Source organism: Microdochium trichocladiopsis (assembly GCF_020744255.1).
Source record: "Microdochium trichocladiopsis strain MPI-CAGE-CH-0230 chromosome Unknown B0I36scaffold_1, whole genome shotgun sequence".
NCBI lineage: Eukaryota > Fungi > Ascomycota > Sordariomycetes > Xylariales > Microdochiaceae > Microdochium > Microdochium trichocladiopsis.
The window spans coordinates 5,757,062-5,782,962 of NW_025763544.1; the positions used below are offsets into that span (position 1 = coordinate 5,757,062).

Sequence of the window (25,901 nt, forward strand, 5' to 3'; positions counted from 1 at the left end):
CCCCACAGTTCCGCATGGAATGCCCAGGATGCTGCTGCTTTGGACCCCCGGAGGATTATAGAGGGACGCCGCTGAGTCAGGCCATACCCCAGGTGGCAGAGCATTATAAATTCAACTCGACGCTGTGTGCCTCGGAGCGACCCTTATTGTCCTTCTGGCCGGAAGACGACGATTTTCTAGCATTATCTCTCTGCCTGTAGAGCAGTTCTCATTGAAAATGGCCACTAATATTCTCCAGACCTGGTTTCCAACCACCAAGTCCCCGGTCGTCATGTGTCCTCCAATGTTCATGAGTGTCAACGGTATACTGGCGGCCGAGGTAACCAAGGCTGGCGGGCTTGGTTAGTTCATTGGGCCGTTGCCCCGTCCCTCTTATCTGTGTGTAAGCCTCTGACATTTTCTCTTTCTCACCGGACAGGTTTCGTCGCCGGAGCCTGGGACTTTACGCCTGGGAACCCGACGCTCGCCGACTTGGACGAGCAGCTCTCGGTTGCGCGGGCGATCCTCGCCATCCCTGACAGCGACACCCTGCCCGTCGGCGTGGGCTTTCTCACGTTCGACCCTTCCGTTGTGGACTTTGCCGTTACCGGCCTGCCGATCCTGCGCAAGCACAAGCCCGCGGCTATATGGCTGTTTGTGCCGCAGCCCGATTCGACTACGCACAGGGACATCATCTCTGTGATCCGCGCTGCCTCTGACAAGTCTTGGTCGCCAAAGGTCTTTGTCCAGGTCGGCAACGTGGCTGCTGCGCGGGAGGCGCTTGAGGATGGCGCGGACGGGCTCGTCGCCCAGGGTGTCGGTGAGTGTTTTCTTCCTTGTCGTGCCGTCAAAGTATACTATTGCTTTGTGGAGCGCCGTCTCGTACGAACGAGTGCGTTCCTAGGTGCTTGCATGAATCGTCAACTAATCATGCGACAATCCACAAAACAGACGCCGGTGGACATCAGTGGGCCCAGGGGTCCAGCGTGATCAGTCTTGTCCCGGAGATCAAGGCCTTGACCCGAGAAAAGAAGTACCGCGACCGGGACATTGCCATCGTGGCAGCGGGTGGTATATCACATGGTAGCAGTGTTGTCGCTGCGCTAGCCCTGGGCGCAGACGGGGTGGGGATGGGCACACGCGTGAGTATTGCTTTTGCCGGTTCCCGTCCGGCAGAGACTTGTCGAATAGTGGCTTTGCTGACTCGTGAACGATTGATGTGGCGTGGTAGTTCCTTGTTGCCGAGGAGGCCTCCTCGAAGCTGTCCGCCAGAGACGCCATCATCCAGAGCACTGACGGCGGTGCCAGCACAGTCAAGTCAGTTTTTGCTTGAACAGTCCTGCGATTAAGCTTTCTTGACAAAGAATCAGCGCGCGGTTGTTGATGTAGTGCAACCTTTTGATCCAAGACTGACTCTTGTATTCACAAACAGATCTCTGCTCCACGACCACATTGAGGATCGTTACATCTTTCCCGGGCCCTTTGATGGACGGGCCCTGGTCGGCCCCTCGATTCTCGATGAGCGCGATGGCGTGACTCTCGCTGAGAACCAAGGCAGACTCAAAGCCGCTGTCAGCGCGGGCGACACGTCAAGAGATGTGGTCTGGGCGTAAGTTATCTTCTTCCCCAGCAAACCCATGGTTGCCATGCCCACTCGGCGCCAAAGACATTTATCATTTTTCATGTAGATGCAGTTTAGCTGACTCGCTTGTGACGATGACAGTGGCACAGGCGTGGGACTGATCAACGAGGTGCTGCCGGCCGCGGAGATCCTCGACAGGACGAGGGCGGAGGCGCTGGAAAGCCTTCAGCTCCTGCAAGCTTTCGCTTAGTAGCTGGAACCTTTTACATGACGCTTAGTAGCTCATGCAACGAAGGAGACTACGTCCCACCTTTTCCCGGAAGTCGAAGCGCCAGACGCTTGGGGGCTGCTGTGAATGTTGGGTCATAGTTTGTGCTATGTGTAGGCTGGCAGTGCTATGAAACATATAAATGTATCACATGGTCGAGGCTAATGCTTCTTCGTCGAATTTCTAACATTCCAGAATTCTCTGCAGGCTTGGGCAGTGTTCCCTGCAGGGCGCTTGATAGAAGTCGAGACCCGCCACGCCTAGCCCCGTTAACCATATAATCGTTCAACTTGGCAAGGGGCACAATGTGTCGCAGCCACATAAGGTCGCGGCCCGAGATTCGCGCCTGGCAGCTATTAGCTCCCGCCCCTGCCCAATGGTAACGACAATGGGCTGTGATGTTGGCCGTGGTCCCGCGATGTGTCTGGTGTCATGTCGATGTCAAACAGCAGCCACTTGGAGTCTAGACTACTGGGCCCTTTCCGTGATCCAGTCGCGTGGCACTGAGACAGTCTGGCACCGCGTTCAGATGCACCACAATGCAAGTGCCAGCCTTGTATAAGAGGCCTTCTCCTTCACGCATTCCTTCGAAGTGCAATGTTGTGTTGCACATGGCATTTGCCACTTCTTCCCACTTACGATACAAGCTTCAAACATTGCTCAAGCACGATTCGAAGTTTGCCCCACATCATAATGAAGCTTGCAATCGGCGCCGCCGTCTCTGCCCTAACGACTCTCTCGCTGTTGACTCACGCACTGGCAGCCCCGACCCCAGCGCCTGACCCGGCCCTGGCCGTCATGGCCCCCTCGACATCATTCAATCTCAAGCTCGCCTCCTCTGACCGGCGCGTCGACGGCAAGTGCGCAAGCACATACCACACGGGCGCGGGCTTCAACGACATGGTCGTGGGGGCCTGCGACCCGGCGGCGCCACGCTCGTTCGCGCTGAACCCGACAGACTCGTCCAAGATCGACTATCTGGGCTTCGGAGCCACGACGCCGTCGCAGGTGCAAGCGTACGACGGGCTCGCATCCTACGAGGTGTGGGCCAAGGTCGTCGCCAACGCTGGGCTGAGCGGGACCGAGTTCACGTACTCGGAGTCCGAGGGGTTCCTACAGAAGGGCACGGGGCTGGGATTTCTGGCGTGCCGGTGGAGCCATTACAACAGCTGGCAGCTCTTTGCGCTGAGCCGGGAGCCTGATGGGTTCCCGCTGTCTTGTGCGCGAGTGGCTCTCAAGAAGAGTTTCTGAGAGGGGCAAACAGAGATGAGAGGGACAGGCCTTGGGGAACGGTGCAGGAGATGTGTAACACATCTGGTTTGCTCTATCTAGCATGCAGGAGCAGAGCGTGACATTCCAAGTTGCCCAATAGAATTGAGTTCGCCCGCGGCCTGGTCAGAGCTTGGAGCTGCCGGCACCAAAGTATTGCAGTGTGCTTAATATATCATCCGTGCCGATCGTTGGCCCCCATCTGGGAAACAGTGACTGACTTGGCCGATCCGGCTGACACAAATAGCACAGCTGGCCCACCTCGACTCGCAATTACCGGATCCGGGCAGGCGCTAGCAGCAGCCCCAGACCATGAATCGCCCAAGCTTTTTCCCTTTTTTCGGGGGCCATGCAGGGAAGACGTACCCTCTGGGACGCTGCCATTGGCCTGCTCGGGTGCTCCCCCACCAGCCCCAGCATAAGAAGCTGACCGGCATGGGCCATACACTTTCAGCTCAGCGGGCTTTGTCGTCAATGCCTGCCTGTACCTACTTCCTTGCGGGGGCTGTGCTGACAGCCCTGGACCGACCTGACGGGTTTGTGGCATTCGTCACGGCTCTGGCTCCAGCAAGACCAAAAGCCTTTCTTTTTCCCCTTCCCTTCGTCTCAATTCACCTTGAACAAGCAGTGCTCCAGTTCCAGAGGTCGCCAAGCGACGACATTGTCTGACCCGATTCCAGGCAGCCAGCTAGCTCAATGGCTCAATCCGACTGAACGGCCCATTCGGACCACCAACACCCCCCCTCCTTCACCCAGCGAGCACGATACGGCACACCCCATCTGACTTCTTGGTCCGGGACTTGTCATCATGGCCGACATCGACCTCGCCTACAGCTGTGTAGACACCGCCGGCGCCGCCTCGGCCAGCACCGTCGTCCTCAATCGCCTCCTCCGCACCCGCCAGGATGCACCCCCGCAGCTCCGCGACCTCGTCGCCCAGACAGCCGCCGCCAAGCAGGCCCTCAAGCGGCTGCTCGCCATGGTCGACTGCGATAGCCCATCATTCACGAGCGAGGCCGAGGTTGCCGAGCTCGGCGGCCACCTCGACGATCTCGTGGCCGTCTTCAGAGACCTCCAGGAGCACGCCGCGAAGGTCTCCCAGGCCACCCGCAGCATCGAAAAGTCCACCTGGACCCTGGTCTGGCCCGTGGCCAAGATCTCGGCCAGCGAGGAAGCTCTAAAGAACAAATTGGCTGTTCTCGGGTCGTACATGGACGGCTCTCGGGTTAGTGACGCTGCTGCCCCGGTAGCGGACCATCAAGTCCAAGCCAGCCCTCTGCCAGCCGCAGAGCAAGGTCCTGCAGAGCCAGTGGCCCCGAATGAGGGTGGAACGCAACCGATTCCGCCTCAGATCGTTCATGTGGACTCGGGATCAGCCGGCCCCAGTACCCCAGCCCCAGTCACGGGAAAGGCTCCTGTAGCCTCCCAGCAGTCGGAATCATCTATTCTTGACGAAAAAGTCAGACTGCGGATGCGGGAATTCGGCGCCACAGCCGTGAGCCTCGGCTCCTCGCAGGATGCCGCTGGGAGGCATTCTTCCACGTCTTCCGACGAGAATGCCGCGCCGCCCATGGGCGCAGTAATAGACAGCCCGCCACAGTACGAAGAAGCAGAGAGGCAATTCCGGCAGCTGCAACTCCAGCAATTGCAGCAGCAGCAGCAACAATTGCAACAGACTACCTCGGACAGGAGAGACACTACGAGCTCCTCGCGATCGTCGGACCTGCCCCCCAGTCCTGGGATCACCCCTCCGCCACAGCAACGTCAACAGCAACAGCAGCAGGTTCAGCTGCAGCGCCAGATGCAGCCATACCAAAGGGCCCTTGCCGCGACGCAGCCGATGCAGCGAAACATGGTTCCGCTTTCAGCACCCGCTGTGGACGCCATGAAGACCGCAGCCGCCGGTACCAAGTTCGGCATGATATCTGCACGCAAGATGAAGTCGAGCCTGCTGCTCACAAAGTCGAGCTCCTTTGGGCCTGAGGAAGACGGCGAGGTCGACGCGAACCTGCCTCAGGGTGACGAGCTGTTCCCAGACCGCTTCTTGGAGCGCGTGACGAGCTACTCTCTCGGCATCACGCCAGCATGGGCACCAGTGAGCATTCCGTCCAAGAAGAAGAAGAAGCCGGACAAGCAAATGTACCGCAACCGCTTCACCAACACGAAGGATCTCGACGTGACTCCGGAGCACCTGACTTCGCATTTCAAGGTCGTCGAGAAGGACATGTGGGACGCGATCCTGCACCGCAGGTCAGAGCGCGTCCAAGAGGTCATGGAGCATCGGTGGCGCGACGACATCATCGTCGAGAAGCAGGACAACATCACGGCTCTGCATGTAGCGGCAGCCCTTGGGCAGTGCAAGATTGTCAAGATTCTGCTTTCCGTGGGGGCCACTGCGAACGTAACAGACCGCTATGGGCTCACGCCTCTTCACTACGCCGCAGACTTTGGTTGCCCCAGGTGCATCCACCTTCTCATCAATGCCGGTGCTCAGGTTGACAAGGAGCTGCCCAAGCAAAACATCAAGACACCGCTGCGGTATGCGGTGGCCATGGGAAACACAGCTGCCACCGCGGCTCTGTTGGAGAGAGGTGCTCTGCTCCACGTGCAGGCCAGCACGGCCGAGGACACACTGCTCTACGTGGCAGCCTCGACGGGTGACGTGAAGCTGTGCGATTTGCTGCTCAAGGCTGGCGCGAACCCCAAGGAGAGTTTCGAGGTGCTGGCGATGGCAGCAAGCAAGTCAGTCGAACTCCTGGCAGCTCTGGTGGCAGCAGGTGCCGACATCAACCTGCAGGGCCCGCCGACACCTCCTTCCAAGGAAAAATCCAAAAAGGCAGTGGCCAAGGCAGTCCTGGGCCCCGGCGACACCCTCCTGCATCGGTTCGTCGCGCTCGACGACATGCGCATGGTCGATTACTTGCTGCTCTCGCTGAAGGCCTCGCCAAACGTCCCCGGCGACGAAGGCCGCTACCCGGTGCACATCGCGATAACCCCGAGCACGAATCCGGGCGCTGGGGCAAACTCACTCCGTATCGCCCAGGCCCTGGTTGCCCACGGAGCCGACATTGAGGTGCGGAGCGGCCTGGGCCAGACCCCGCTGCAAGTGGCGGTCCTCTGGGGCCGCGCCGACATGGCGCAGCTGCTCTGCTCGAGGCGCGCAAACATTGACGCCGCCGACGACGCGGGATTCACGCCGTGGACGGAGACGCAGCGCCAGGACTACCTGCGCCGGCAAGGGCCCCCGCGCCGAGTTGGGCCCTGGAGCGGCGGCGACTATCGAGGCGTGGCCGAGATGATCAGTGCACGGCGGGCTCACATGCAGCAGGAGCACCAGAAGCAGATGGCGCTCCGGCAGCAGCAGCAACTACTACAACAACAGCCGCCGCCCCACGTTGTTGGTGCAGTCAAAGCATTGCCGCTGGCACCACACCACCAGCAAATGGTCCAAGTGGCCGCCGCACACTATCCGGCCCCCGTGGAGCTGCCGCTGGTGAGCGCAGAATCGCGGCCCGCACAAGAGGTTCATGGGCAGAGTCTGAGCCCGGCGGCGGCGGCAGCGGCAACAGCAGCGGCATCTGCGGCCGCGGCAGCTGCGGCACAACGCGGGGACCAGCAACGAGATGGACAGCCTGCGCAAGTCAGCGTAGAGCTTCCTGCTTGAAGCGACGTTGACCGGTGCTGCATATCTGGGTTCTGGAATAGAGAGCGAGAGCGAAAGCGAAAGCAAAACCAAAGTGTACAATCAGAATTGTGTGGATATGATGATAAAAGAGATACCATTTGTCGTTCCATATAAAGGCTGCATTGTGCTGTGTGGGTGGGTTGAGTTGTGGATGGCAGAATGACACAAGGTGTTGACGGGATAATTAGATGACAACATCGGCCAGGGCACTGGCAACATCTGATTTTGTACAAAGCGCACGCAGCGACATGGTGCCCAACGCGTGGCAGACGAGGATGTTCCGCGAGGTCTTGGCTCACCGTTGCATGGAGTTGGGGTTGTCAATCGATCAGCAAGTGCTCGGCTGCGTTGTGATGCTGGCATGTAGACTTTCGGTAGTCCCAGTGGATGGCTGGCACGCGCTCGTCCAGACGGGTTGACAATGTGCTTCCTCTTTTCGCCTGAGAACCAGATGGCCACGGAAGGGGAAGAGTCACTGGGCCTATTCCCCTTCCCCCTTAGTAGGGGTCGTGTCCTAATGTAATTTGTGCCCCGTAGAAGGAAGGGATGGATCTTGTCTGGTGGGCCACCAGGTTGAGCCGTGCAATGATTTGAACGAATCTCCAGCTTGAAAAGAGGAAATCTCCATTGCTTCCAGGGTTCTCCTATATAAGCCCTGCAGGGTTGCGCTCGGTGAAAGCCAAATGGTCTCTGGGTTTCCCGGGCGGGCTTCGAGGCGAGAAAAAGAGAGTGTGGCTTACCATGCAGCCAAGAGTCTTGAATTTGCCCCGGCCCCCCATTTGGCTGCAACAGGGCTGACTCCAATGCCCAATGCCAAAATTGCATAATTGCGCTCATGTGGAATTGGAAGAGACAAAAGGCATGGCATGGCACCTGCAGCGAGGGAAGGAAGGTGGTGCAGGCAGGCAGGCAGGCAGGCACGGCTGGGAGGGATCAATGTGCCGCGCGATCCGAGGCCGCTGGCGGAACGGATACCGGCAACGAGGTCCCCTGGTCCAGGGGGGTGCGTGCCGGTCGCTCTTTCCCTTCGGGGAACAGTTGCTTCCCTGGGCTTCTCTGCAAGGCAACCACAGATAAGCGTAGATCTGTGGACAGTCGACTAATTAGAGCCAGACAAGACAGACGTGGCATCTTGCATCCCTGACATGCTCTTTCGTCCCCCAGGTCATCACTTACTGTGGTGGTGGTGATGGTGGTGAGCAGGCCTGCCGGAGCACAAGCACCGGGCGACTGGTAGTGAGCGGGTGTGGCTGCCTGCCAAGTGCTGCGTGCCTGCGTGCTTGGCGAGCTGGGCCGCCCTGGCACCCGAGCAGCCGCTTTCGTCAGGCCGCCGCGGCGTCTGCCTGGGGAGCCTGGTGGCCAAACCCTGCCTGCATGGCAACAGACAACCTTGCGTCTGGGCAGATCTGGTGGCGGCCAAACAACAACAACTACAGCTTTCCCTCGACGGCGACTGCTTTGCGGAGTAGACATGGCACGAGGTGGGCTGCCATGCGACTACGTAACGTACTCGTCTGCGTGCGGGGAAACTGCCTCGTCAGAGAACGCCGAACCATGCCAACGCGCCGCGCGTCTTATCTTTTCCTCCCAGGTTCCCCGTTGGAGAGAGATTGAACTCTAAAGCCTTCGGCCGCCCGTGACAGCATCGCCGGCGACGCATCAGGGGTGCTGGTGGGGGCCGGCCGCATCCAAGTGCAAAAAACCACCCGCCCCCCTTACGGAACGAATCGCAGCAATGCCTCGGCGCGAGCCCGTCATGACCGGTGATCCTGTTAGTCCACTTTTCCTCGCCTGACATCTGCTTGGCATCATCGTTGGCGGATTCGGGGTCGCATTCTGCAGATTGCGGCCATTTGCAGCACCGCCCATCCCGTCATGGGCAACACAAGAGCCATATGGTAGGCAGCAACAAGGTACAATGTAGAACCCTCTGTCAGCCTTGTCCCGACCCAAACTCGCCAGCTGCCCTCCTCCTCTGCTCGGAAAGCTCCGCGGCTCGACTTTGTTGGTCTCTCCTTTAGGCGGCGTGTTAGTCCCCCTCGTGGCGTCGACGTTCGGCTTCCCATTCGGTCCGTGGGCAGCTTGTTACGGATCGCCAGCGACCAGGCACGCACGCCCATCTTCCCGTCTGCTTTACACTCGCCCGCCTGGCACTCAATGGCCAGCTTGCACTTTATCCTCCAAGGCTTCTTCTCTCAGTCTATTGTCTCAGGCCGTCTGTGAGTGGCTCAACGGATAAGGGCCCCTTGACCTCGACCGATTCCTCGCCAGCCCCCCTCTGCTTGTTCATCCACCACAGGCGCCCCTCACCATGTTCGCCAGGCCGAGCGGGCCATGGGCCAACCTGTGCCTGCTGGCCGTCTTCGTCCTGACCATCATCTTCAGCATCTCGTCCCTAGTCTATGAGCGCCAGGGTCAACCTTTCTCGTGCCGGACCTGGGGCGAGTGCGGCTACCTCGAGCGCCCGACTTACAAGCACGACATCCCAGGCGATCTCGACGTTGTTGTCGACCAGGGCAAATCTCACGACGACACCACCCTTTACACGCGCGAGATCCTCAACCTCCCACACCCAAACCTCCTCATCCTCGTCGTGAGCAAGGACTCGGCCTCGTGGGGCGCCGACTCCCGCTCCTCGGGCCGTACCCCTACGGACCTGATCGACCTGCTCATCCGCACAGATCTCGACTTCACCAGCGTGTCCATCGGCCTGCTGACCACGCAGCGGGACGAGTTCGACTCGATCAAGAACGCCACCCGCGCCCTGCCCTTTGCCAGGACCTCCATCTTGCTCCAGCCGGCATCGTCATCCTCACGCCCTGATGACGACGACAGCGAGACCACGCACCGTGCAAACATTGCTCGCGCCCGCAACTACCTCATGCTCCGCACCGTGCAGGACGAGACGCACCTGCTCTGGATCGACGCCGACATTGTCGAGCTGTCCGAGGGCCTGGTGCAGCGCATGATGGACCAGGCCAACAAGAACCCGCACGTCGGGCTCATGACGGCCCGGTGCAGGCTGCGGGACGCCGACAGCGACTACGACACTAAGGCGTGGAGCCTGTCGGCGCATGCTGGGGGTTCTGATGGCAGCAACGATAATGATAATCAGCGCGCTGGTGAGAAAGCGGCGGCCGAGAGAGCAAAGATGATCACGGGCGCGGTCCCGCTGTCCGACCAGGCCAGCGCCGCGCAGGAGCTGCGCGACACGCGGACGCAGGCCGGCCAGCTGCTGGCGGGCACTGCGGACGATGCGCTCGTCCCGCTGGACAGCGTGGGCGCCACGATCCTCTATATCCGGTCCGACCTGGTGCTGCGCGGGGTCATCTTCCCGCCGTTCAATGTCGTGGGCACGCTCTGGGATCACGGAGGCTGGACGGGCATGGAGACAGAGGGAATCTGCTACATGGCTCGGCAGATTGCCGGCAAGGGGTGTTATCTGCTTGGAGGGCAGAATTATGTCAGGCACGCTGATCTGGGCAGCAGTGTTTCCTGATCTGGACCAGGGGCGGAGAGGTCGAAGCATACGAAAGATCCGCAAGATGATGCGGCGTTAAAGATCAGCGAGAAGACGGTGGTCTTCCGTGGACGGCGTCGTATTTTCCGTTTGGCGAAGACACAAGCCATCGAGAGACACGGCAACCCACAGAGAGGTCAGCTGATGGCCTCCTGAAGAGCACGAAAAGCTGCGGGCACCCTCTGGAACAGCAAGATCATGCTCTACGGCGGGACATAGCCAAGGGAAGTTCTCGTGCATGACTCCCAGCTTCCAGCAGCATAGGCACATTTGGGTATCCGCATCAGATTGTGCAGCCCACCGCCTGTCGGGCACGTACACCGAGGAGACGGTTGCTGTAACCAGTACACCACCGTACAAGTGGGCATCAAAAGACCCATGAGGAGTGCGCTCTGGCAACCGGCCCAACTCCCGAGCTGTGGCGTGGAAAGTAGCGCCACAAAGCCTGCAGGATGAAGACCGTTATCCTCAGACTACCAGTATAATGGACGTATATCTGAGCATCGTGTTTCTTCAGAGCGGTAATAGGTGAATATGGTAATTAATTCTTGTACATACATACATTTTGCCCACTTGCTGCGAGTACATAAAGGTTATCTATATACTGCAAGCATGTTTTTAGCGGACTTCAAAACAAGGTTTTTGCGAAGGGTTCCTTACGGGATTGTATTCGTCCCCGCGTCGAAGCAGGATCCGAAAAGGAACAGGTGCAAGTTGCAGTGGATGTTGTCCGCTGCGTTCAAAAAGGCCCTCTGTATGTTGACGCTTGGTGATCAGGCTGCCGCAGGAAGCCCCCGTTGGTCACGTACGTTCGCCTGCACTTGTGAGCTCGAAATACGGACAAAATCTCCGCAGGATACCAGACAGCCCTGACCAAGTGTTGAAACGTGACTACTGATTTGAGATTAAACTGTGTCTTTTCTGGAGAAATTCCAAACAGCGCAGTTTGTTTGTCTGTTTAACGCTTGACCAGTCGCGAGTGCGCTGCAGACCTCCCAGACAAACAGCGCAAGCGTCATCTTCATGGAGTATAGTTCAAAGCAGTATATCGCTCCGTGTAACAAGGTACATTTTGTACCTTAATGAAAGAAGCATGGAACCTGAGTGTGCTCCGGCAAATGGTACACATAACAACCTCTAATCAAGCCAGGTTTTTTTTTTTCTTCTTTTTTTTCTTTTCCCTCGCTCTAGCGCGCCATCCATTTCACGGCACAGCCTGAGCCGGCACGCCCTCCAGCGTCGGCACAATCTTCTTCATGACGCCCGCCTCGTCGAAAAACACCCTGTCAATCGTCGTCTCCCTGTGCATGCCATCCCCGCCGGGCACCGCGAACCGGTGATACGCGATGTACCAGTCATCCGTGCCGGGGACATTGACGAAGCTCTGGTGTCCCGTGCCCCGGATCCCCAGGCTGGGATCCTGCTCCAGCAGGGTCCCGTGGTTGGCCCACTGCCCGCCGAGTAGATCCGTGCTAGTCGCGTAGGCCACGTGGTACGTCGGCTCGCGCGTGTCGTCGACCGACCAGGTCATGTGGTAAAGCCCGTCGCGGAAGAAGACAAACGGCGCCTCAAAGTACCCCTCCAGCCCGGAGATCTCGCGCGCCGTGGGCCAGTTGATCCCCAGCATGTCCTCGTTGAGCTCGGCGATCACCGGCGCCCGCCCGTTGCCCCAGAGCAGGAACCACCTACCCGAGACCGGATCGTGGAAGGCCATGGGGTCAATGGCCGCGCCGCTGGCCCGGACGGGCTCCGGGTCGCGGTTAGTGATGATGGGCTCGGCGTGCGCGGTGAAGGGCCCTTCCGGGGACGGGGCGACGGCCACGCCGATGGACAGGTCGGCCGTCGCGGGGTTCGAGCCGCTGTGGTAGAAGTAGTATTTCTCACCGCGCTGGATGATCCCCGGTGCCCAGGCTTTGCCGTCTGACCACTGTTACAGCAAAATGGTCAGGCCTTAATTTCAGAATGACGATGTCGCTAAACATGTTGGTCAGCGGCATTAGGGAACTCACAGGAACATCAACCCCGTCCAGCGTCAATATCGGCTCGGCGCTCTTGGTCCAGCTGACCAGGTCCTTGGACTTCCACACATAGAAGCTCTTGCCCTCCCAGTTCTCGCCGTCGTTGGTCGGGTAGATGTAGTACGTGTCGCCAAAGACGATGATGTTGGGGTCCGCATTGAAGCCGGCCAGCACCGGGCTGACGCGCTTCTGCAGCAGCAGCGGCGAGGCGGCGACTCCCCATGGCAGAGTCTGCGCTGGCGAGAGCAGGCTCACGGCGGCCAGGAAGGAGAATGTGGATGTGAGTCGACTGTGCATCGTGTATGTGTGTGTATGTGTGTGTCTCTCTCTCTTTCAGAATGTTTTCCGAATATTGGTTCCAGGTCGAGTTAATGAGCCATGAAGGGACGAGTATCTTTTAACTGCGCTTTAAAACGGATTAGCCTTAGTGCTTAGAGACTTCGGCAAGATATCCGTCATGGGGGTTCTGGCCTTTAAATAGATGGGCTGACGTGGGCTGAGCCAAGTCCATAGGCTACCCAAGTCCAAGCGATCACCATCCTTGCCTCCCACCAGGGCCGGGGGCGAACAAGATTGTCCCCATCATGTTATTGTATGATCGCAGCATCTACATACGTATCGGAACAGCCCAGTCCACTTCCCCACACTCACGCCTACCAAAGGTGCCCCCCTGGTCCGGGGGTACCCTCCCCGTCGACCAATCACGTCAGGATGATCGTCAACCAAGGCATTTCCCCCGATGGGACGACAACAGGGGAATGACGACAGTGCCAGCGAAGCATGACCACAAGTCCTGCGGTAATTGGCTGGCCTGGGTAGGTCACATTACCCGACGTGGTTTTCTTTTTCTTGTCGGGACTGCGACCCCCCTCGCCCGTGCCGAACCTAGTTGGCTCTAAGCTTGCTTCTTACCACCCTTTCCTGCTAATAGCTTGTGGGAAATTGTCAGTCCCGGAATGTGGCGTGGTTTTGTTTTATGCCGTACAGTCCCTTTGCGAAACAATCATACACTGCCTAGTCACAGAGCCGTTTCAAGTAACATGTAGGCCACAGCCAGCCGTCCATCGTAAGAGCACCGTGGCAATGGGCCCAGTCGCATTGGTCTGCTACGAGTCCGACCCTTCCGCCCCTCCAGAAAAGGGACCCTCGGTTATATAGATCTATGACGGCGCCGGCAGTGGTGGTAATAGCCGACACGCCGTCACATCCTGCCGTCGATCACCCTCACCCCGCCTCTCCCTCTCCCACACACACACCCTCGTGATCCCGTGGCTCCGGTGCAGATTGATTTGCCGACGAAGATCATGCCACGACCACGATGAAGACCCTGCAAGTAACACACAAAATCTGTGCAGAAACAGTGAGGCCATGCCACACAGCCTGAAGAAGCCCCGACGCGACGAGATCAGTCCCTAGCCAACCACTTGTCGAACCACGCAAGCGCCTGGTCCTCGGCCCTCAGCGCACACGCCATCTCGTGCTCGTCGTCCGGGTGGCTGCGCACCGCAAACCCGTGCTTCGCCCCGGGGATGATGCTGACCTCGTATCGGCCGCCGGCATCGTCCCTGCCCTCGAGCGTCTCCTTCATGAGCCGGATCTTGCCGGCCGGCATGGCCATGTCGGTGTCGCCAATGGCCACGCTCAGCGGCAGCGACACGGCCTCGTAGTCGGCCGGCACGGACATGAAGGACGGGTGCGCGGTGAAGACGCAGTCCACCAGCGGCGGCGGCGGCGGCTGGCCCTCGGGAGCTCCCTCCGTTTCCTCCTTGGCAACACGGCTCCTCCTCCCTCTGGGCTCGTCCTGCGCCAGCCACGTGCCCAACTTGCCACCCCAGCAGAACCCGGCCACCCCAATGCGCAGCGGCGCCGATGAGGACCTGAGCTTCCTGACAAAGTCGAACACGACGCCCTTGCGCCCGACCTGGCGGCAGTGCCACACAAAGTCAAGCATCAGCGGGACCATCTGCGCGGCGTACCACGGCTTCCAGAGCAGCGTGTCGGCCCACGTGGCCGCGGGCGCCAGGACCTTGTCCATGACGGCGAGCCCGTGCGCGGGGACCGCGTGGCCGTCCATAAAGTCAGGCAGGTACACGAGGTACCCTCCGCGGGAGGCGTAGTGGTCCGCGAGGACGCGGTTGTTGGGGAAGCGCCAGCCAAAGGCGTCGGGGAGGAAGAGGATGATGCCCCTGGGCGTGGTGCCGCGGGGCGGCTGCGCGACGTAGGTGGGCCGGCCGTGGATCGTCTTCTCCTCGCCCTTGGGGTGCTCGGTCGTCACGCCGCCGCGGTAGCAGTCGGGACAACTCATTGTCGTAATGTTTGGCCCCGAATGGCCACTTCTTGGTCTGGTTGTCGGCGTTGCACCCGATTTGCTGCCGTGACAGTGGCGAGGGGGGGTTGGCTTGGCTGTGTGATGCGGTGTCAGATTGACAGACGAGGCACGAGACATGAGAAAGAGCCTCTTCACTTGCCCGACCAGGGGCCGCAGCTTTGCATTCTTATTCCAGGTACGGCCGCTCCGGCCTATACGATGCCCGTCGTTCGGGGCCGAGAGCGGCGTCTCGAGGGGAAGACGCACGTGGCTCGCGAAATTATTCAATTGTGCCCGGCCTGCCGCGCGGGCAATACGATACACCGAGTATCAGATTACTGACGCGCACATGCGGAGTTAGCCGGAGCAAAATCCGCGCTGTCGCACAGGTCGCCCGGGGACCTGCCGAGAGTCGCCGTGTTTAAAAGTGCACAATCCCGCACGTTAACCAGGGAACCTTGTCCTGCTGAAGTATGGGATCCACGGGCCAGTGGGTATTCTGCACGACGCCCTGCAAGACTGCAGCTTCACTCCTGCGGGAAAAAATCCGTAACGATCGTGGCAATACCCGCGCCAGTTGCAGTTGGCGGGGATGAGGACTTTCCAGGTATAAAGAAGAGTTTGTAGACACATGTTGGGATCTCCATGACCAGCCTCGACTTGAGCTGTGCGGCATCCTCCAATAGCATCAAGCAAAAATGGAACGTTGTTGGATGAATGATAACACCGCTACCCTACAAGCGCCTTTCCTCCTCACCATCAGCTTCCGCAGCCGGCCCGGCCAGCATTCTTGCTTTGTACTGGTTAGCCTCTCACATAACGTACAAACGCTGCCTCTACCATTTCGGTATATACCTGTAGCTATACTCCTCAACTGTTGTGGCAGGTTGCACTCAACCTCGAGAAAAGAGCTCTGCCAAGGCCATTGATAAAGTAATAGCTTTCAAAATGGTTCTCTTTTGTCATCTCTTATCGACTACTGTCTCAATACTACTCGAATGCCTCAGCCGATTCCTGTGGGATGATGCGGCTGGTTTCAAGGGTTCTCTAGGCAGCCATCCAACCTTTCCTCGCTCGATCTTCATGCAAATGGGGAAACAGCTGCGGACGAGATCGTCCCGGATTGCGCGAACCAGCATGCCGGTCGGTGAGAATCAAGTCAGGCAGATATGGCGACAATCCAGGAATCAAAGACTTGTCAGTCATGAGTGGCACTTCGCAATGCATTCTTGACATTTTTATTACGCAAAGGCTGCCTTTCTCGTCTGAAATTCCCCGATACCCGGGGCCCAGGTATGCTCGTGTCAAGCTCGTCTTTACTTATGACGTACAGATCGACCCAGGCGTCATAGTCTTACACCGTCTAGTGCTGACTTAAGCTTATTGGAACCCCATGCCAAGCGAACCCAGCAGAGCAAGGGGGAAATAAGGGAAAGCTGACAACAAAAACTCACGAACCCGATACATTGCACGCCATATCCTTGGAAGGACCATAGGAGCTCCGATAGCGTTGTAGGCTTGGATATTGGCTTCGCAAATACATGAGTAATCACACATCGTGCCCAGCAGACCAGATCACCAGCCGCCGTCATGACAGACAGCGAGAATCACAAGGCCAAAACTAACTTCAAACTCAGTATTATGTACTTCGTACAGATGATCCAGAGATACAAATGTCACACCGGCACACGAGTAACTCGTAATAAAGGTCCGCCTGCGACGGCCACAATCTGCAGTGCACGCACATGTGCCTGGAATCCGCACAGCTTACACTCCTGGCCGTACACGTTGTGCTCCAAAAACTCCTGATCCCCAGACATACTTGCCTTCTGGACGACCGGTATGCATTGTCGATGCTCTTTTCCTTTACACTTTCATGATCTATATTCCAAACAATTTGTCGAGAATGCCGGCTACTCGATCTGGCGTCTCCCCTGCGCTTCAACCAACTTCGCTGGCTGCCACGCGAGGCTGATTTGTCTGCTTCTTAAGGCGAGGCCCAGCCGCCAGCGACGTCGACCCACTCGGCGAGACACGAACCTTCCTTGCCCTCGACATCGACAATATCGGTGTCGCAGCGACAGCGGCAGCCGACACCGTTCTCCTTGGGGGAATCGTAGTTCTCCCAGTACTCATCCTCTTCGATCCGCTCCTTCTCGTTGAGTGTCGTCATCTCCAAGAATGGCTCGCGAGGCAGCTGGCGGGACGGAGCGTTGGCGGGGCAGTGCTGGATCGTGGTGTGTCGGTAGCCAAAGTCGCGGAAGTAATGGATGTCCTTGGGACCAAGGAGGATACCGGCAGCGAGAGAGTGGATCGGAGCATCACCCCACTAATGGACAGTTAGCATTGTGCACTTTCTCAATCGAGGCTGGGACAATTGGGCCAGAAACTTACGCGTTCCATCCAGAAGCCACCGCTGCGATCCATCATCTCGAAAAAGTCCTCGTACTCTTTGCTGCGGAACCAGCTGAGGCGGGCAATCTCAAAGTTGGACCAGTAGTGGCACATGTTGTATGACTCGCCCTCCATGGCCTCGGGATCAATCTCGGGCAGGGCACCAGGGTCGCGCATGATCTCCTCGGGGAGCGGAGGGATGTAGTTGGGGTCGTCCTCGGGCTTCGCGGGCTTGTCACGAGGCTCGACAAACATCTCCCAGAGACCCTGCGAGGTGATGTTGTTGAGACGCTTGTAGGCCGAGGCATAACGGAAGATGTTGGGCACAGTCTCCCGAAGTTCCTTGACGGCAATGGTGAATCCATACGTCTTGTTGTTGTCAATCATGGCGAGGAAGGGATCGTAGGTGATGTCGCAGAAGTACTTGATCTCGGGCTCCAAGCGCCAGTACCACTCGTACTTGGCGAGGAGAGGGTGCTTGTAGAAGAACCTGGACGCAGGCAGTGTCAGAAGAGGCTCCTAGAGTCTGTATATAAAAGACGAGGTGTGGCAGTCTTACCCAGAGTAGAAGCGGCACATTGCGTGGTAGGACTCGAGACCACCGTACATGACGGCAGCGTCACCCTGCTTCGCGATGCCCTCCTTGGCGACCTTGGGATCGATCCAGTCGGGGAAGCCCCACGTGCCGGGCTCGACCTTGCCAAACTCGACCGGTGCGGAAGTGTAGTTCCTGATGACGTCCTTGAATGTCTGGTTGAACTCGCCGTCGTTGAGGAAGACGTAAGGGTAGTGGTACCACCGGTTGAAGTGGCGCTCGATCGACTTGACAGACTGGATCACACCATCGAGCTCCTTGTTGCGAGCCAGGACGACAAACGCCGCATTGGCACGGGGCTTGCTCGTATCGGGCTCGAGGCAGCCGGTCACGAACACTTTGTCGTGCTTCTCGCTGATTTTCCTGTTGGGGCAAGCCCGGTTAGCTCGGCTGTACAGCATGCATGTGGCGGCCACGAGGCTTTGGGGGGAAGGACTTACCGGATGGCGGGAGGGGCGCCAGCGGGCATCAAGATCCGGCCAGGCGAGTCTGGGTGCCGGACGAAGAGGAGGAGTATGATGATTACGATTAGGCATGGGAAGAGGACGACAACGCCGAGAGGGACGGTGACGTTGGAGTTGCCGCGCAGTCGCAACGGCCGGCGGAGGAAAGCGAGGCGGCTCTGGGTGGCCTTGGAGGCAGTCGACCGGCGCTTCTCGTCAGCGGTGGGCAGCGCCGAGCCCGACCCCGGAACGCGCTTGTAGGCGCGCCGGAAGAGATCCATGATGGCAGGTCTCTGTCAGGAGCGAGTCCCCAAAGGGAGAGAGATGGGAGCGAAGGGGACAGGCAGCCAGGCGGTTGGTGGTTGCTTTTGGCGAGATGATGGGTCAGCAAGGCTGGGCCTAGATGGGCGACGTGGAGAGCCGCCGGGGACACACAAGGGATGGTTGTGTGTCGCTATACATAGGGGCGGACGGGTGCCGATGAGGGAGATGGATGTGTGTGTCCGTGTGTGAGTGTGGACGGGAGGCGGTGATGGTGGTGAGCCTGACGCAAGCCAGGGGATTAATCAGGACTGGACGGCAGCAGCGTGCGTGGGAGCTGAGGTGGCTTGGCTCCCAGCGAGCAAGGCACCTGGAAAGACCCAGCTCTGGGAACGTGGCTTGACAGGCCTTGTTTCGAGTGGGAGGGGGCCGCCCGATAAGCCCCGATAAGCCCCTGATTCCTGCATTTCTTGGTGGGAAACAGGCACATATTACAGCTCGCAGGTGCTTGCAAGTCGGAGTGATATTGGACGACCCAAGCCTGGTGGTTGAAATAATTGACAATCAGGGCAACAGTATCATGCTCTTTGCCAAGCTTGTCTGGGATGTGTGGCACAATGAGGTACTGGGCTTCTGGCCGTATGAGGAAGGACTCTCGCCTTCTGGTGCGTTGAGGGCATCTAGGGCAAGATGACCCCCATGGGGCAAGATTGAGCTGTGCAGGCTGCTTCGATTGAGCTCATATGAGCAACGACCGTTAGCAGCGACCTATCTGGAGTTCTGGTGACACGATCATTAGCATTTTCCTCCAGCACCCTCGCTGGCCCAACAATGGGTCGATAACCAGCTGGCCGGGGCGTGGCGGTGCAGCGTGGATTCCCAGTCGCACCAGCCACGCTCGTGTGGCGCTGTGACCTCGCGGCTTCCAATGTTAGGGTTGGCAGTAGCGTCCTGTTTACATAAGCCATCGGAAAGGGCGCGATTCGGCACATGGATGTTGCCATAGCTGCTGAGGATGTTGCAATCGGTTGGACAACCCTGCCAGGGATCAGAGTCACGACGCCAGAATGACAACACGACCACCCAATATCCGCTTGGAGCTTTGCATATCGACGCGCGTACTTGCCCTCGCACCATTTGAATATCCGGCAAGTCATTTTAGTGCCTGCTCTTGGCGACTGCTTGGAGTTGCTGCTGCCTCTGCACGATCTTGAGCCAGATCCTCAAACCAAGATGGAAAGCAAGATGAAAAGCAAGACGCCTTCGAGGGCGCAGATAGGGCGGCTTGTTAGCCCGGCAGATCGGCAAGCGGAGGGGTTGCTCGCCGACCCGACGGCGGACCATCCTTGAGCTGTCGACCTGCCCACCCAGCGAGCCCATCAGTCAGCAACCAACTTGGCCCCGCGTGCTATGCTACCTCGTGTTATTGTCTCCCACGATAGTTTCACAGCTGAGCATGCAAGATAGCGCCACGAACCCTGCTCCGCAGCCGGATGGTTAACCGCAGCTGCGCTGATTGGCACCGAGGGCGACCGTCGCGGCCGACCCCGCTGCGGAGACGGCGTGGGATGGACGAGGTGCCCGGCCGTCCACCCGTCCTGCGTCGGCCCCCGCCGGCTTGGCCTTTTCTTATTTCAAGACGGACGCGGGCGGCACTTCTCTCGTTTGCCTGCTCGTCTCCTCTCCTCTGGGCTGTGGTCTTCTGTGATCTTGTTGTATACAGCTTACTCGCCGGTGCTCCTGTCCGGATCCTTCTGACTTGAGCCATTCTATTTACTTAGGTAGTGTCTAACTAACACCTCACAATGGCCGCCTCTCTCGCCAAGAGCCTTCTGATCACGGCGGCTCTCGCCCCGGCTGCGGTCGTGGGCGAGACCGTGCTGGGTGTGACCGTCTTCTCCCGGCACGGCGACCGCACCTCGAAGCACTACCCGGGCTACACCCTCACCAACCTGGGCTTCCAGCAAGTTCACCAGGTCGGCGCCGCCTACCGCCAGACGTACCTCGCCGCCGGTGCCCCTAAGCAGATCCTGGGCATCAGCGAGGACAAGTACGTCCCGGCCCAGCTCTATGCCAGTGCTCCAGACCAGATGGTCCTCCTCAACACCGCCACTGCCTTTCTCCAGGGCCTCTACCCTCCCCTCAACGAGGCCGGCTCCAATGAGGACAACAATAGCCTGTCTATCCAGACTCTCAACAATGGCACCACCGTCTCCGCCCCGCTCGAGGGCTACCAGTATGTCGTCCTGCACGGCGAGAACACCGACTCGCCCCAGACCATCTGGATCAAGGGTGACGACTCGTGCCCGGCCGCCTCATCGGCCCAGAAGGGGTACTTCCAGTCCTCTGCGTACAGCACCATCTTGTCTTCGACCAAGGACTTCTACGCGGGGCTGTGGGACCTCGTGGCCGACGTCTACGACTACAAGCCCGAGAACATGTCGTACAAGAACGCCTACGACATCTTCGACCTCATCAACGTCGCCTCCATCCACAACCAGTCCTTCCCCGGGATCAAGCCTCAGGACCTCGCCCAGCTGCGCACTCTCGCCGACAGCTGGGAGGCCGGGCAGAACATCGACGCTGCCGACCCGACGGACAACAAGTCCATCGGCGGGCGCACGCTGGCCGGCGCCATCCTGAACCAGCTCAACCAGACCGTCGCCAGCTCCGGCAAGCTCAAGTTCTCCCTCTTCGCGGGCAGCTACGACACCTTCATGGCCTTCTTCGGCCTGTCCGGCCTGGCCAAGGTGTCGGACAACTTCAACGGCCTGCCCGACTACGCGAGCACCATGTCCTTTGAGATCTTCACCTCGGACAACGTGACCGCGTTCCCCGCCAGCACGGACGACCTGCAGGTCCGCTTCCTCTTCCGCAACGGCTCCGACGCGGGCGCACCGCTCGCGCAGTTCCCCTTGTTCGGCCAGCCCGAGGCCGGCATGAGCTGGAGCACTTTCGTCAAGGAGATGCAGACCCGCGCCATCACCGACGTCGCCACCTGGTGCAGCGTCTGTGGCAGCACCGAGGCATTCTGCCCATCCTCCTCCTCCTCCTCTTCGCCAGCCGGCGATGCCAGCGCCAGCAGTGGCAGTGCTTCCGGTGGCAATGTGGGTGGTTTGTCTAACACCGTGGCCGGTGTCATTGGTGCCATGGTCACGCTCGCCGTCCTCGCGATCTGCGGTTTCGTCTTCTTCCTCGTGCGCCGCGGCAAGCGCCCTGCTGCTCTCGGTGGTGCTGGTGCTGGCGGCGCCGAGGCTGCCAGGGCTGCGGCCTTGACCAAGGACAAGGCGAGCTTTTCTTCTTAGCTGTCCTGTGAGAGACGGGTACTAGTGGTTTGGCCAAACAGACAGTAGGTCTGGTCCCCAAGACACACAGCTCGCTTTCTCGTTCTCTCCTTTTCGTCCTTTTCTTTTCCACTCTTCTTTCTCTTTTCTTTTTTGTGTTCTTTCTCCAGGACGCAAATATTTGGGGGAACGCATGGGAATGGACAAAGGGGCAACAACGGATGGGCAGGCGCCAGAAGCTCCGGCTGACACGCAGACACACACACACACACACACACACACACTTACATACACATATATACCACGCAACTGGAAATAAGTGCGTCGGAAAAATGAAATAAAAAGTCTCAGCTTTAGGATAATGAATTCACGAATTTAAAACACCGTACCCCTAGAACCTAAAATACTTCCTTGCTGCACGTTGTCGTCGCGGTACGCCCCACAGCATGTGGAAGCACGCCTCTCCCACTTCTACCAGAAAAATAAGAAAATAAAAACAAATACAAGTCCTCCCCCGCCAACAACGTTGAACATCACAACCATCTCAATCGATTTTGATTCAAGGGAGAATTAAAAAAAGGAATATATCCCTTTACCCAAGGATAGCGACACATGACATACTTTTCGTCCAAATCTTGTTTACTGTTTTATTTACTCGCCCTTCTCGCTTTCTTCCTTCCTTTGTTCCTTTTGTCCAAGGAAAGTAATTTGCTCAACGACACAAAAGCCCGCGCCGCGAATCAAAAAGAGCAACGACGTCGACAAAAGTGGGACTCGACCCAAACAACCGGGGCCTCGGCTCAGGCAAGGATTTAAAGATTGATAAGATAAAGCTAGAGCGCGATAAGACCAGAGATAAGGGGAGGACCCTTATTACGTCATCAACTGACTTCAGGTCTTCCAGTCCTCACTTTATATCACAAACATTTGCGTCAAACACACGGCACATCAATTGCAAAGTTGTCTTTAAGAGTGGCAGACCATTGTTCATTCGTGTTGTTTTCCTAAGAAGCCTTTGGTGGGGCCACGGCGCATTAACATGATCCATGCTCGCGGGCCGCTAAATCGAAAAACCAGGAACGCCGTGAATGCAGAAGACTTCGTGGTCCAAACGCCTGACCATACAGAAAAGACAAAAAGACGCGCCTGGACAAATACCCGCGTCCATATGTAATGCATCGCCAAACGCCGGCCATGCTATGTCAAGAGATGTACAGTTGATTGGATGCCATGCCATGTCATCATATGCGGAAGGGCCTCTATCGTCTAAGACCCCGTCCTGCTGAAGGATGGATACATTCAGAAAAAGGAAAGGAAGCCAACTGCTGCTAGTAGTGTGGCTGGTGCTGGTGAGGATGCGGCTGTTGTTGTTGTGGTTGCTGATGGGTTGGCGTGTGTGTGAGATAGCGCATCTGCATCTGGCCGGATCCTAAGAACTCGGGCACGATACCTGTCCGCAGGTCGTTCCTCCGGCCAAGTGGCTGGTAGTGCATCTGAGTAGATCCCAGGTGATACTCCGTCAGAGGCATCGAGGGTGGCGGATAGAGGAGGGTGTTGACGCGGCGAATTGGCTTGTAGGGACTAGCGCGCTGCTGTAGGTAAATTGAAGGAGAGTTTGAGATGGGCGTGAGCGCGGCGTAAGGATCAGCCAATGGCGAGGATGCAAATTGTACCACACTGCCGGGGCTGTGGCGCTTCGAAGGAGTGCCAAAGTGCGAGGCAGACATGCCTGTTGGAGTTTGGGGGCCGCTCGGCGCCATGACGGGGGGTTGCGTAGCCCAGGTAGTCACAGGAGCGCTGACAGGAGGATAGACCGTCGCCATGGCCCGCATGCCTTGCCCCAGGGGTGGCAGCGAGACTGGGTGAAACGTTGTCTGCGGAATCGCTGCGGGTGCCTGCTGGCTCACAAAATTCTGGTTCGTATCGACAGACAGCTGAGGCACAGGCAAACGCACAGCATCGGAAGTGGGCATCGCATGGCGAGGCATGGCTGTCGGGCCCGTCGGGGGTTGCCGCGGCATCCTCTTTGCTGCAGGCTCAAAGACGTCTGTGCTGCCATCCAGACTACGCTTGCGTGCCAATCCCTGGCTCGGCTTCGCAGCATGGGGAGATACCGATGGGGCGGGGTGGTAAGTGGTGGGCCAGTTCTGCGCCACTGGGATCGGGGCGACAGCAGATGCGGCAAAGGCATGGAGGGGAGATGGCGCGCTTGGCATGCTGGAGGGTAAGATGTTGGTCGGAGATGGCAAGGGTGACGAGAACCGGGAGTGCGAGGGCGACACGGCGCTGAGAGCCGCGGCGACCGAGGCAGTCTGGCGGTGCATCTCATCCGCCTTGGCTACCTCGCAGTACTCATGGAAGCAAGCGAGCTTCGACAGCCAATCCTGCCACTGGTCTTTCGATGTAAGCAGTCCATAACGCATATTGCTGAGGAACTCGACCTCCATGACGTGGATCTCCCGAACCGAGATGCCGCTGACTTCGGCCCAGGTTTTGTTGGTATAAGTGTTATCGTCCAGAAACTTGTTGCCCAGCATCAAAGCCACAGTCAATAGCCTGTACTCGCTGCCAGGGTTGCCGTTCACCTTGGGGTTGGTCTTCTTGAGCCTGTAGACGAAGAGCAAGGCCAGCAGCACCACGTTCTGAGTGACTTGCGTTGTGGTGAGAATGCCGTGAACCCACTTCTTGTAGGCTGGGCAAGGCTCGGTATACTGTGACAGCCGCGGGAGGGGTTCGGTTGGCCGGCGGTCCTTGATATGCTCGGCTGTGCGTATCGTGTCCATGGTTTCGAACCAGAAGAAGCAAGTCATGAGGGCCGCGAAGTCGTCGAGGCGTCCGCCGTTCGGACTGATACATCGAGGCATATCGAGGCTGTGTGTGACCATCTTGGACTCCTTCTTCGAGACTGTGCCCTCCCACTTGGCCGCGGTGACATTTTCGACTACTGGCAACTGTGTTGTTGGCGGTGGTTGCGATGTAGGAGCACTCGTCTGTGGTCGGTACTGCTGTGATTGTTGTACATGCACGGCTGGTTGTGGTACTGGGAGTGGCTGGGCTTGCTGGGAGTACATGGATGCCGCCTGCTGAGTAGGTATTTGCTGTGATGCATGATAGACCTGCTGCTGCTGCTGTTGCTGCTGAAACTGGGGTAATTGTTGCGGTTGTTGTTGGTGGTGGTGCTGTTGTGGTGTGTGCGTGTTGGTTCGAGCGAATTGCTGCTGATTCACCAATGGCTCACCAGCGTTGCGTCCCGGCCGTGAGAGCGAGGCCATACCATGAGGCTGCCTGGCAAGAGCCACATGGTTTTCGTATGAGTTGGACAGAACGGGATTCACATAGGTTGCGTTCATGTTGTCGTCGCTGGGCGGCGTGCGGAGGCCGGCCGTGGGATACGGCAGTTCGCGGTTGTAGTGGGAGTGTGGCTGCTTCCGTCGAGAATGGTCCAGCAGGGAGGGAAACGAGGGTCCTGTTGTCGGAACTGCAGAATGTCCCGTGGTAGGTGGAGAGTACGGATAGAGGCTCGAGTGAGCAGTCGCTGAATACATGGAGACAAGAGGTCGAGACCACCACCGCCGTGGGCGAGGTTGGTGCTCTCTAGCTGGGAGGATGGAGCAGCTGTTTGGGAGGGTGCCGACTGACGGTCTGGCTTGATGGCAAGACCAGTTTCCTAATCGTGTACCATTTCCGAAACAAGCCGTCGTTTGTCGAGGACTCTATCTCCGATTCGTCAGGGCGGAGCACGTGCAAAAGCTTCGAGCTGTGTTGCTGGGTGTCGATCTTGGGAGGAGAGCAGACAGTGTGCCTCTTTGCGTGTCGAGCCGAAGTCGAAGTCGAACTTTGGGGACGGCTGGGTTGATAAGTCGTGTAGGAAACAGAGAAGCCGGCTAGGAGGCGGCTTCGACAGGATGATGGATCAAGTGGGCGAGGGAAGGAAAAGGTTTAGTACGACTTGAGCAGGCTGATATCCGGCAGCTGCTGGCGTGGGTCCAAGGGGTGAGGCTCGAGGAGGTTGCTTTGGGTAGTTGGATTGGCTATAGGTGTGCGGCGAGACAAAGAAAGAGAGACCAGGAGCCTGGAGCCGGTGGATGGACAATGTTGGCCAGGCTGGAACAGAATGACGACGGAATGAATGGATGAACGGATGAATGAATGGACGAATGACGGATGTTGTGGTCGGTCTGGTCTGGCGCCGGCGAGCAGGGACTGAGCGAGCATGCTGCCTCCACCAGGCGGCCTGGTCAAGGGCACAAAGTGGTGTAAAGTGGTCCCATCCTGGACAGGCTCAAGGCGTGGAG

The 25,901-nt window shown here is 58.4% G+C and overlaps 10 protein-coding genes across 10 annotated transcripts; 5 read left to right on the plus strand and 5 right to left on the minus strand.

Moving 5' to 3' along the window:
- The first annotated feature begins 93 nt into the window (after positions 1-93).
- B0I36DRAFT_312858 (2-nitropropane dioxygenase) lies at positions 94-2,112 on the plus strand. Its single transcript, XM_046152555.1, has 6 exons — positions 94-341; positions 419-799; positions 931-1,121; positions 1,211-1,296; positions 1,412-1,588; positions 1,703-2,112. The coding sequence occupies exons 1-6, from the start codon at positions 218-220 to the stop codon at positions 1,809-1,811; spliced, it is 1,068 nt and encodes a 355-aa protein (XP_046019501.1). The 5' UTR covers positions 94-217; the 3' UTR covers positions 1,812-2,112.
- A 410-nt stretch (positions 2,113-2,522) lies between these two features.
- On the plus strand, positions 2,523-3,080 carry B0I36DRAFT_380204 (uncharacterized protein; the record flags this gene model as incomplete). Its single annotated transcript, XM_046160805.1, has 1 exon — positions 2,523-3,080. One exon carries the CDS (start codon positions 2,523-2,525, stop codon positions 3,078-3,080), a length of 558 nt encoding a protein of 185 aa, XP_046019502.1.
- Positions 3,081-3,776: 696 nt separating this feature from the next.
- On the plus strand, positions 3,777-6,803 carry B0I36DRAFT_23560 (ankyrin repeat-containing domain protein). The gene has a single exon (XM_046149408.1). The coding sequence runs from the start codon at positions 3,907-3,909 to the stop codon at positions 6,760-6,762; it is 2,856 nt and encodes a 951-aa protein (XP_046019503.1). The 5' UTR covers positions 3,777-3,906; the 3' UTR covers positions 6,763-6,803.
- B0I36DRAFT_23561 (uncharacterized protein) lies at positions 6,804-7,848 on the minus strand. The gene has a single exon (XM_046149411.1). It carries the CDS (start codon positions 7,618-7,620, stop codon positions 6,844-6,846), a length of 777 nt encoding a protein of 258 aa, XP_046019504.1. The 5' UTR covers positions 7,621-7,848; the 3' UTR covers positions 6,804-6,843.
- A 1,246-nt stretch (positions 7,849-9,094) lies between these two features.
- Positions 9,095-10,282, plus strand: B0I36DRAFT_345051 (Anp1-domain-containing protein; the record flags this gene model as incomplete). Its single annotated transcript, XM_046156321.1, has 1 exon — positions 9,095-10,282. One exon carries the CDS (start codon positions 9,095-9,097, stop codon positions 10,280-10,282), a length of 1,188 nt encoding a protein of 395 aa, XP_046019505.1.
- Positions 10,283-11,341: 1,059 nt separating this feature from the next.
- Positions 11,342-12,857, minus strand: B0I36DRAFT_23578 (glycosyl hydrolase). The gene is made up of 3 exons (XM_046149425.1): positions 12,793-12,857; positions 12,313-12,722; positions 11,342-12,230 (listed from the first exon to the last, which is right to left on the minus strand). The coding sequence occupies exons 2-3, from the start codon at positions 12,616-12,618 to the stop codon at positions 11,508-11,510; spliced, it is 1,029 nt and encodes a 342-aa protein (XP_046019506.1). The 5' UTR covers positions 12,619-12,722; positions 12,793-12,857; the 3' UTR covers positions 11,342-11,507.
- An 869-nt stretch (positions 12,858-13,726) lies between these two features.
- Positions 13,727-14,626, minus strand: B0I36DRAFT_234996 (dienelactone hydrolase family protein; the record flags this gene model as incomplete). Its single annotated transcript, XM_046149368.1, has 2 exons — positions 13,727-14,056; positions 14,096-14,626. 2 exons carry the CDS (start codon positions 14,624-14,626, stop codon positions 13,727-13,729), a joined length of 861 nt encoding a protein of 286 aa, XP_046019507.1.
- Positions 14,627-16,418: 1,792 nt separating this feature from the next.
- On the minus strand, positions 16,419-18,448 carry B0I36DRAFT_23618 (glycosyltransferase family 15 protein). Its single transcript, XM_046149448.1, has 4 exons — positions 18,059-18,448; positions 17,583-17,981; positions 17,024-17,513; positions 16,419-16,958 (listed from the first exon to the last, which is right to left on the minus strand). The coding sequence occupies exons 1-4, from the start codon at positions 18,340-18,342 to the stop codon at positions 16,617-16,619; spliced, it is 1,515 nt and encodes a 504-aa protein (XP_046019508.1). The 5' UTR covers positions 18,343-18,448; the 3' UTR covers positions 16,419-16,616.
- A 1,679-nt stretch (positions 18,449-20,127) lies between these two features.
- B0I36DRAFT_358622 (histidine phosphatase superfamily) lies at positions 20,128-21,627 on the plus strand (the record flags this gene model as incomplete). Its single annotated transcript, XM_046157995.1, has 1 exon — positions 20,128-21,627. The coding sequence occupies one exon, from the start codon at positions 20,128-20,130 to the stop codon at positions 21,625-21,627; it is 1,500 nt and encodes a 499-aa protein (XP_046019509.1).
- Positions 21,628-22,934: 1,307 nt separating this feature from the next.
- On the minus strand, positions 22,935-24,677 carry B0I36DRAFT_232959 (uncharacterized protein; the record flags this gene model as incomplete). The annotated part of the gene is made up of 1 exon (XM_046149194.1): positions 22,935-24,677. The coding sequence occupies one exon, from the start codon at positions 24,675-24,677 to the stop codon at positions 22,935-22,937; it is 1,743 nt and encodes a 580-aa protein (XP_046019510.1).
- Between the last annotated feature and the right edge of the window lie 1,224 nt (positions 24,678-25,901).

What these genes read in the sequence shown, in the direction of transcription:
- B0I36DRAFT_23618 (XM_046149448.1), bottom strand. Translation starts at nt 18,342, where the DNA reads ATGGATCTCTTCCGGCGCGCCTACAAGCGCGTTCCGGGGTCGGGCTCG. An exon ending in GGCGCCCCTCCCGCCATCCG is followed by an intron (nt 17,982 to 18,058) that starts GTAAGTCCTTCC and finishes TTGCCCCAACAG; the next exon opens with GAAAATCAGCGAGAAGCACG. An exon ending in ATGTGCCGCTTCTACTCTGG is followed by an intron (nt 17,514 to 17,582) that starts GTAAGACTGCCA and finishes GCCTGCGTCCAG; the next exon opens with GTTCTTCTACAAGCACCCTC.
- B0I36DRAFT_23578 (XM_046149425.1), bottom strand. Translation starts at nt 12,618, where the DNA reads ATGCACAGTCGACTCACATCCACATTCTCCTTCCTGGCCGCCGTGAGC. An exon ending in TGGACGGGGTTGATGTTCCT is followed by an intron (nt 12,231 to 12,312) that starts GTGAGTTCCCTA and finishes TTGCTGTAACAG; the next exon opens with TGGTCAGACGGCAAAGCCTG.
- B0I36DRAFT_312858 (XM_046152555.1), top strand. Translation starts at nt 218, where the DNA reads ATGGCCACTAATATTCTCCAGACCTGGTTTCCAACCACCAAGTCCCCG. An exon ending in GCTCGTCGCCCAGGGTGTCG is followed by an intron (nt 800 to 930) that starts GTGAGTGTTTTC and finishes TCCACAAAACAG; the next exon opens with ACGCCGGTGGACATCAGTGG. An exon ending in GGCGGTGCCAGCACAGTCAA is followed by an intron (nt 1,297 to 1,411) that starts GTCAGTTTTTGC and finishes ATTCACAAACAG; the next exon opens with ATCTCTGCTCCACGACCACA.
- B0I36DRAFT_23561 (XM_046149411.1), bottom strand. Translation starts at nt 7,620, where the DNA reads ATGAGCGCAATTATGCAATTTTGGCATTGGGCATTGGAGTCAGCCCTG.
- B0I36DRAFT_23560 (XM_046149408.1), top strand. Translation starts at nt 3,907, where the DNA reads ATGGCCGACATCGACCTCGCCTACAGCTGTGTAGACACCGCCGGCGCC.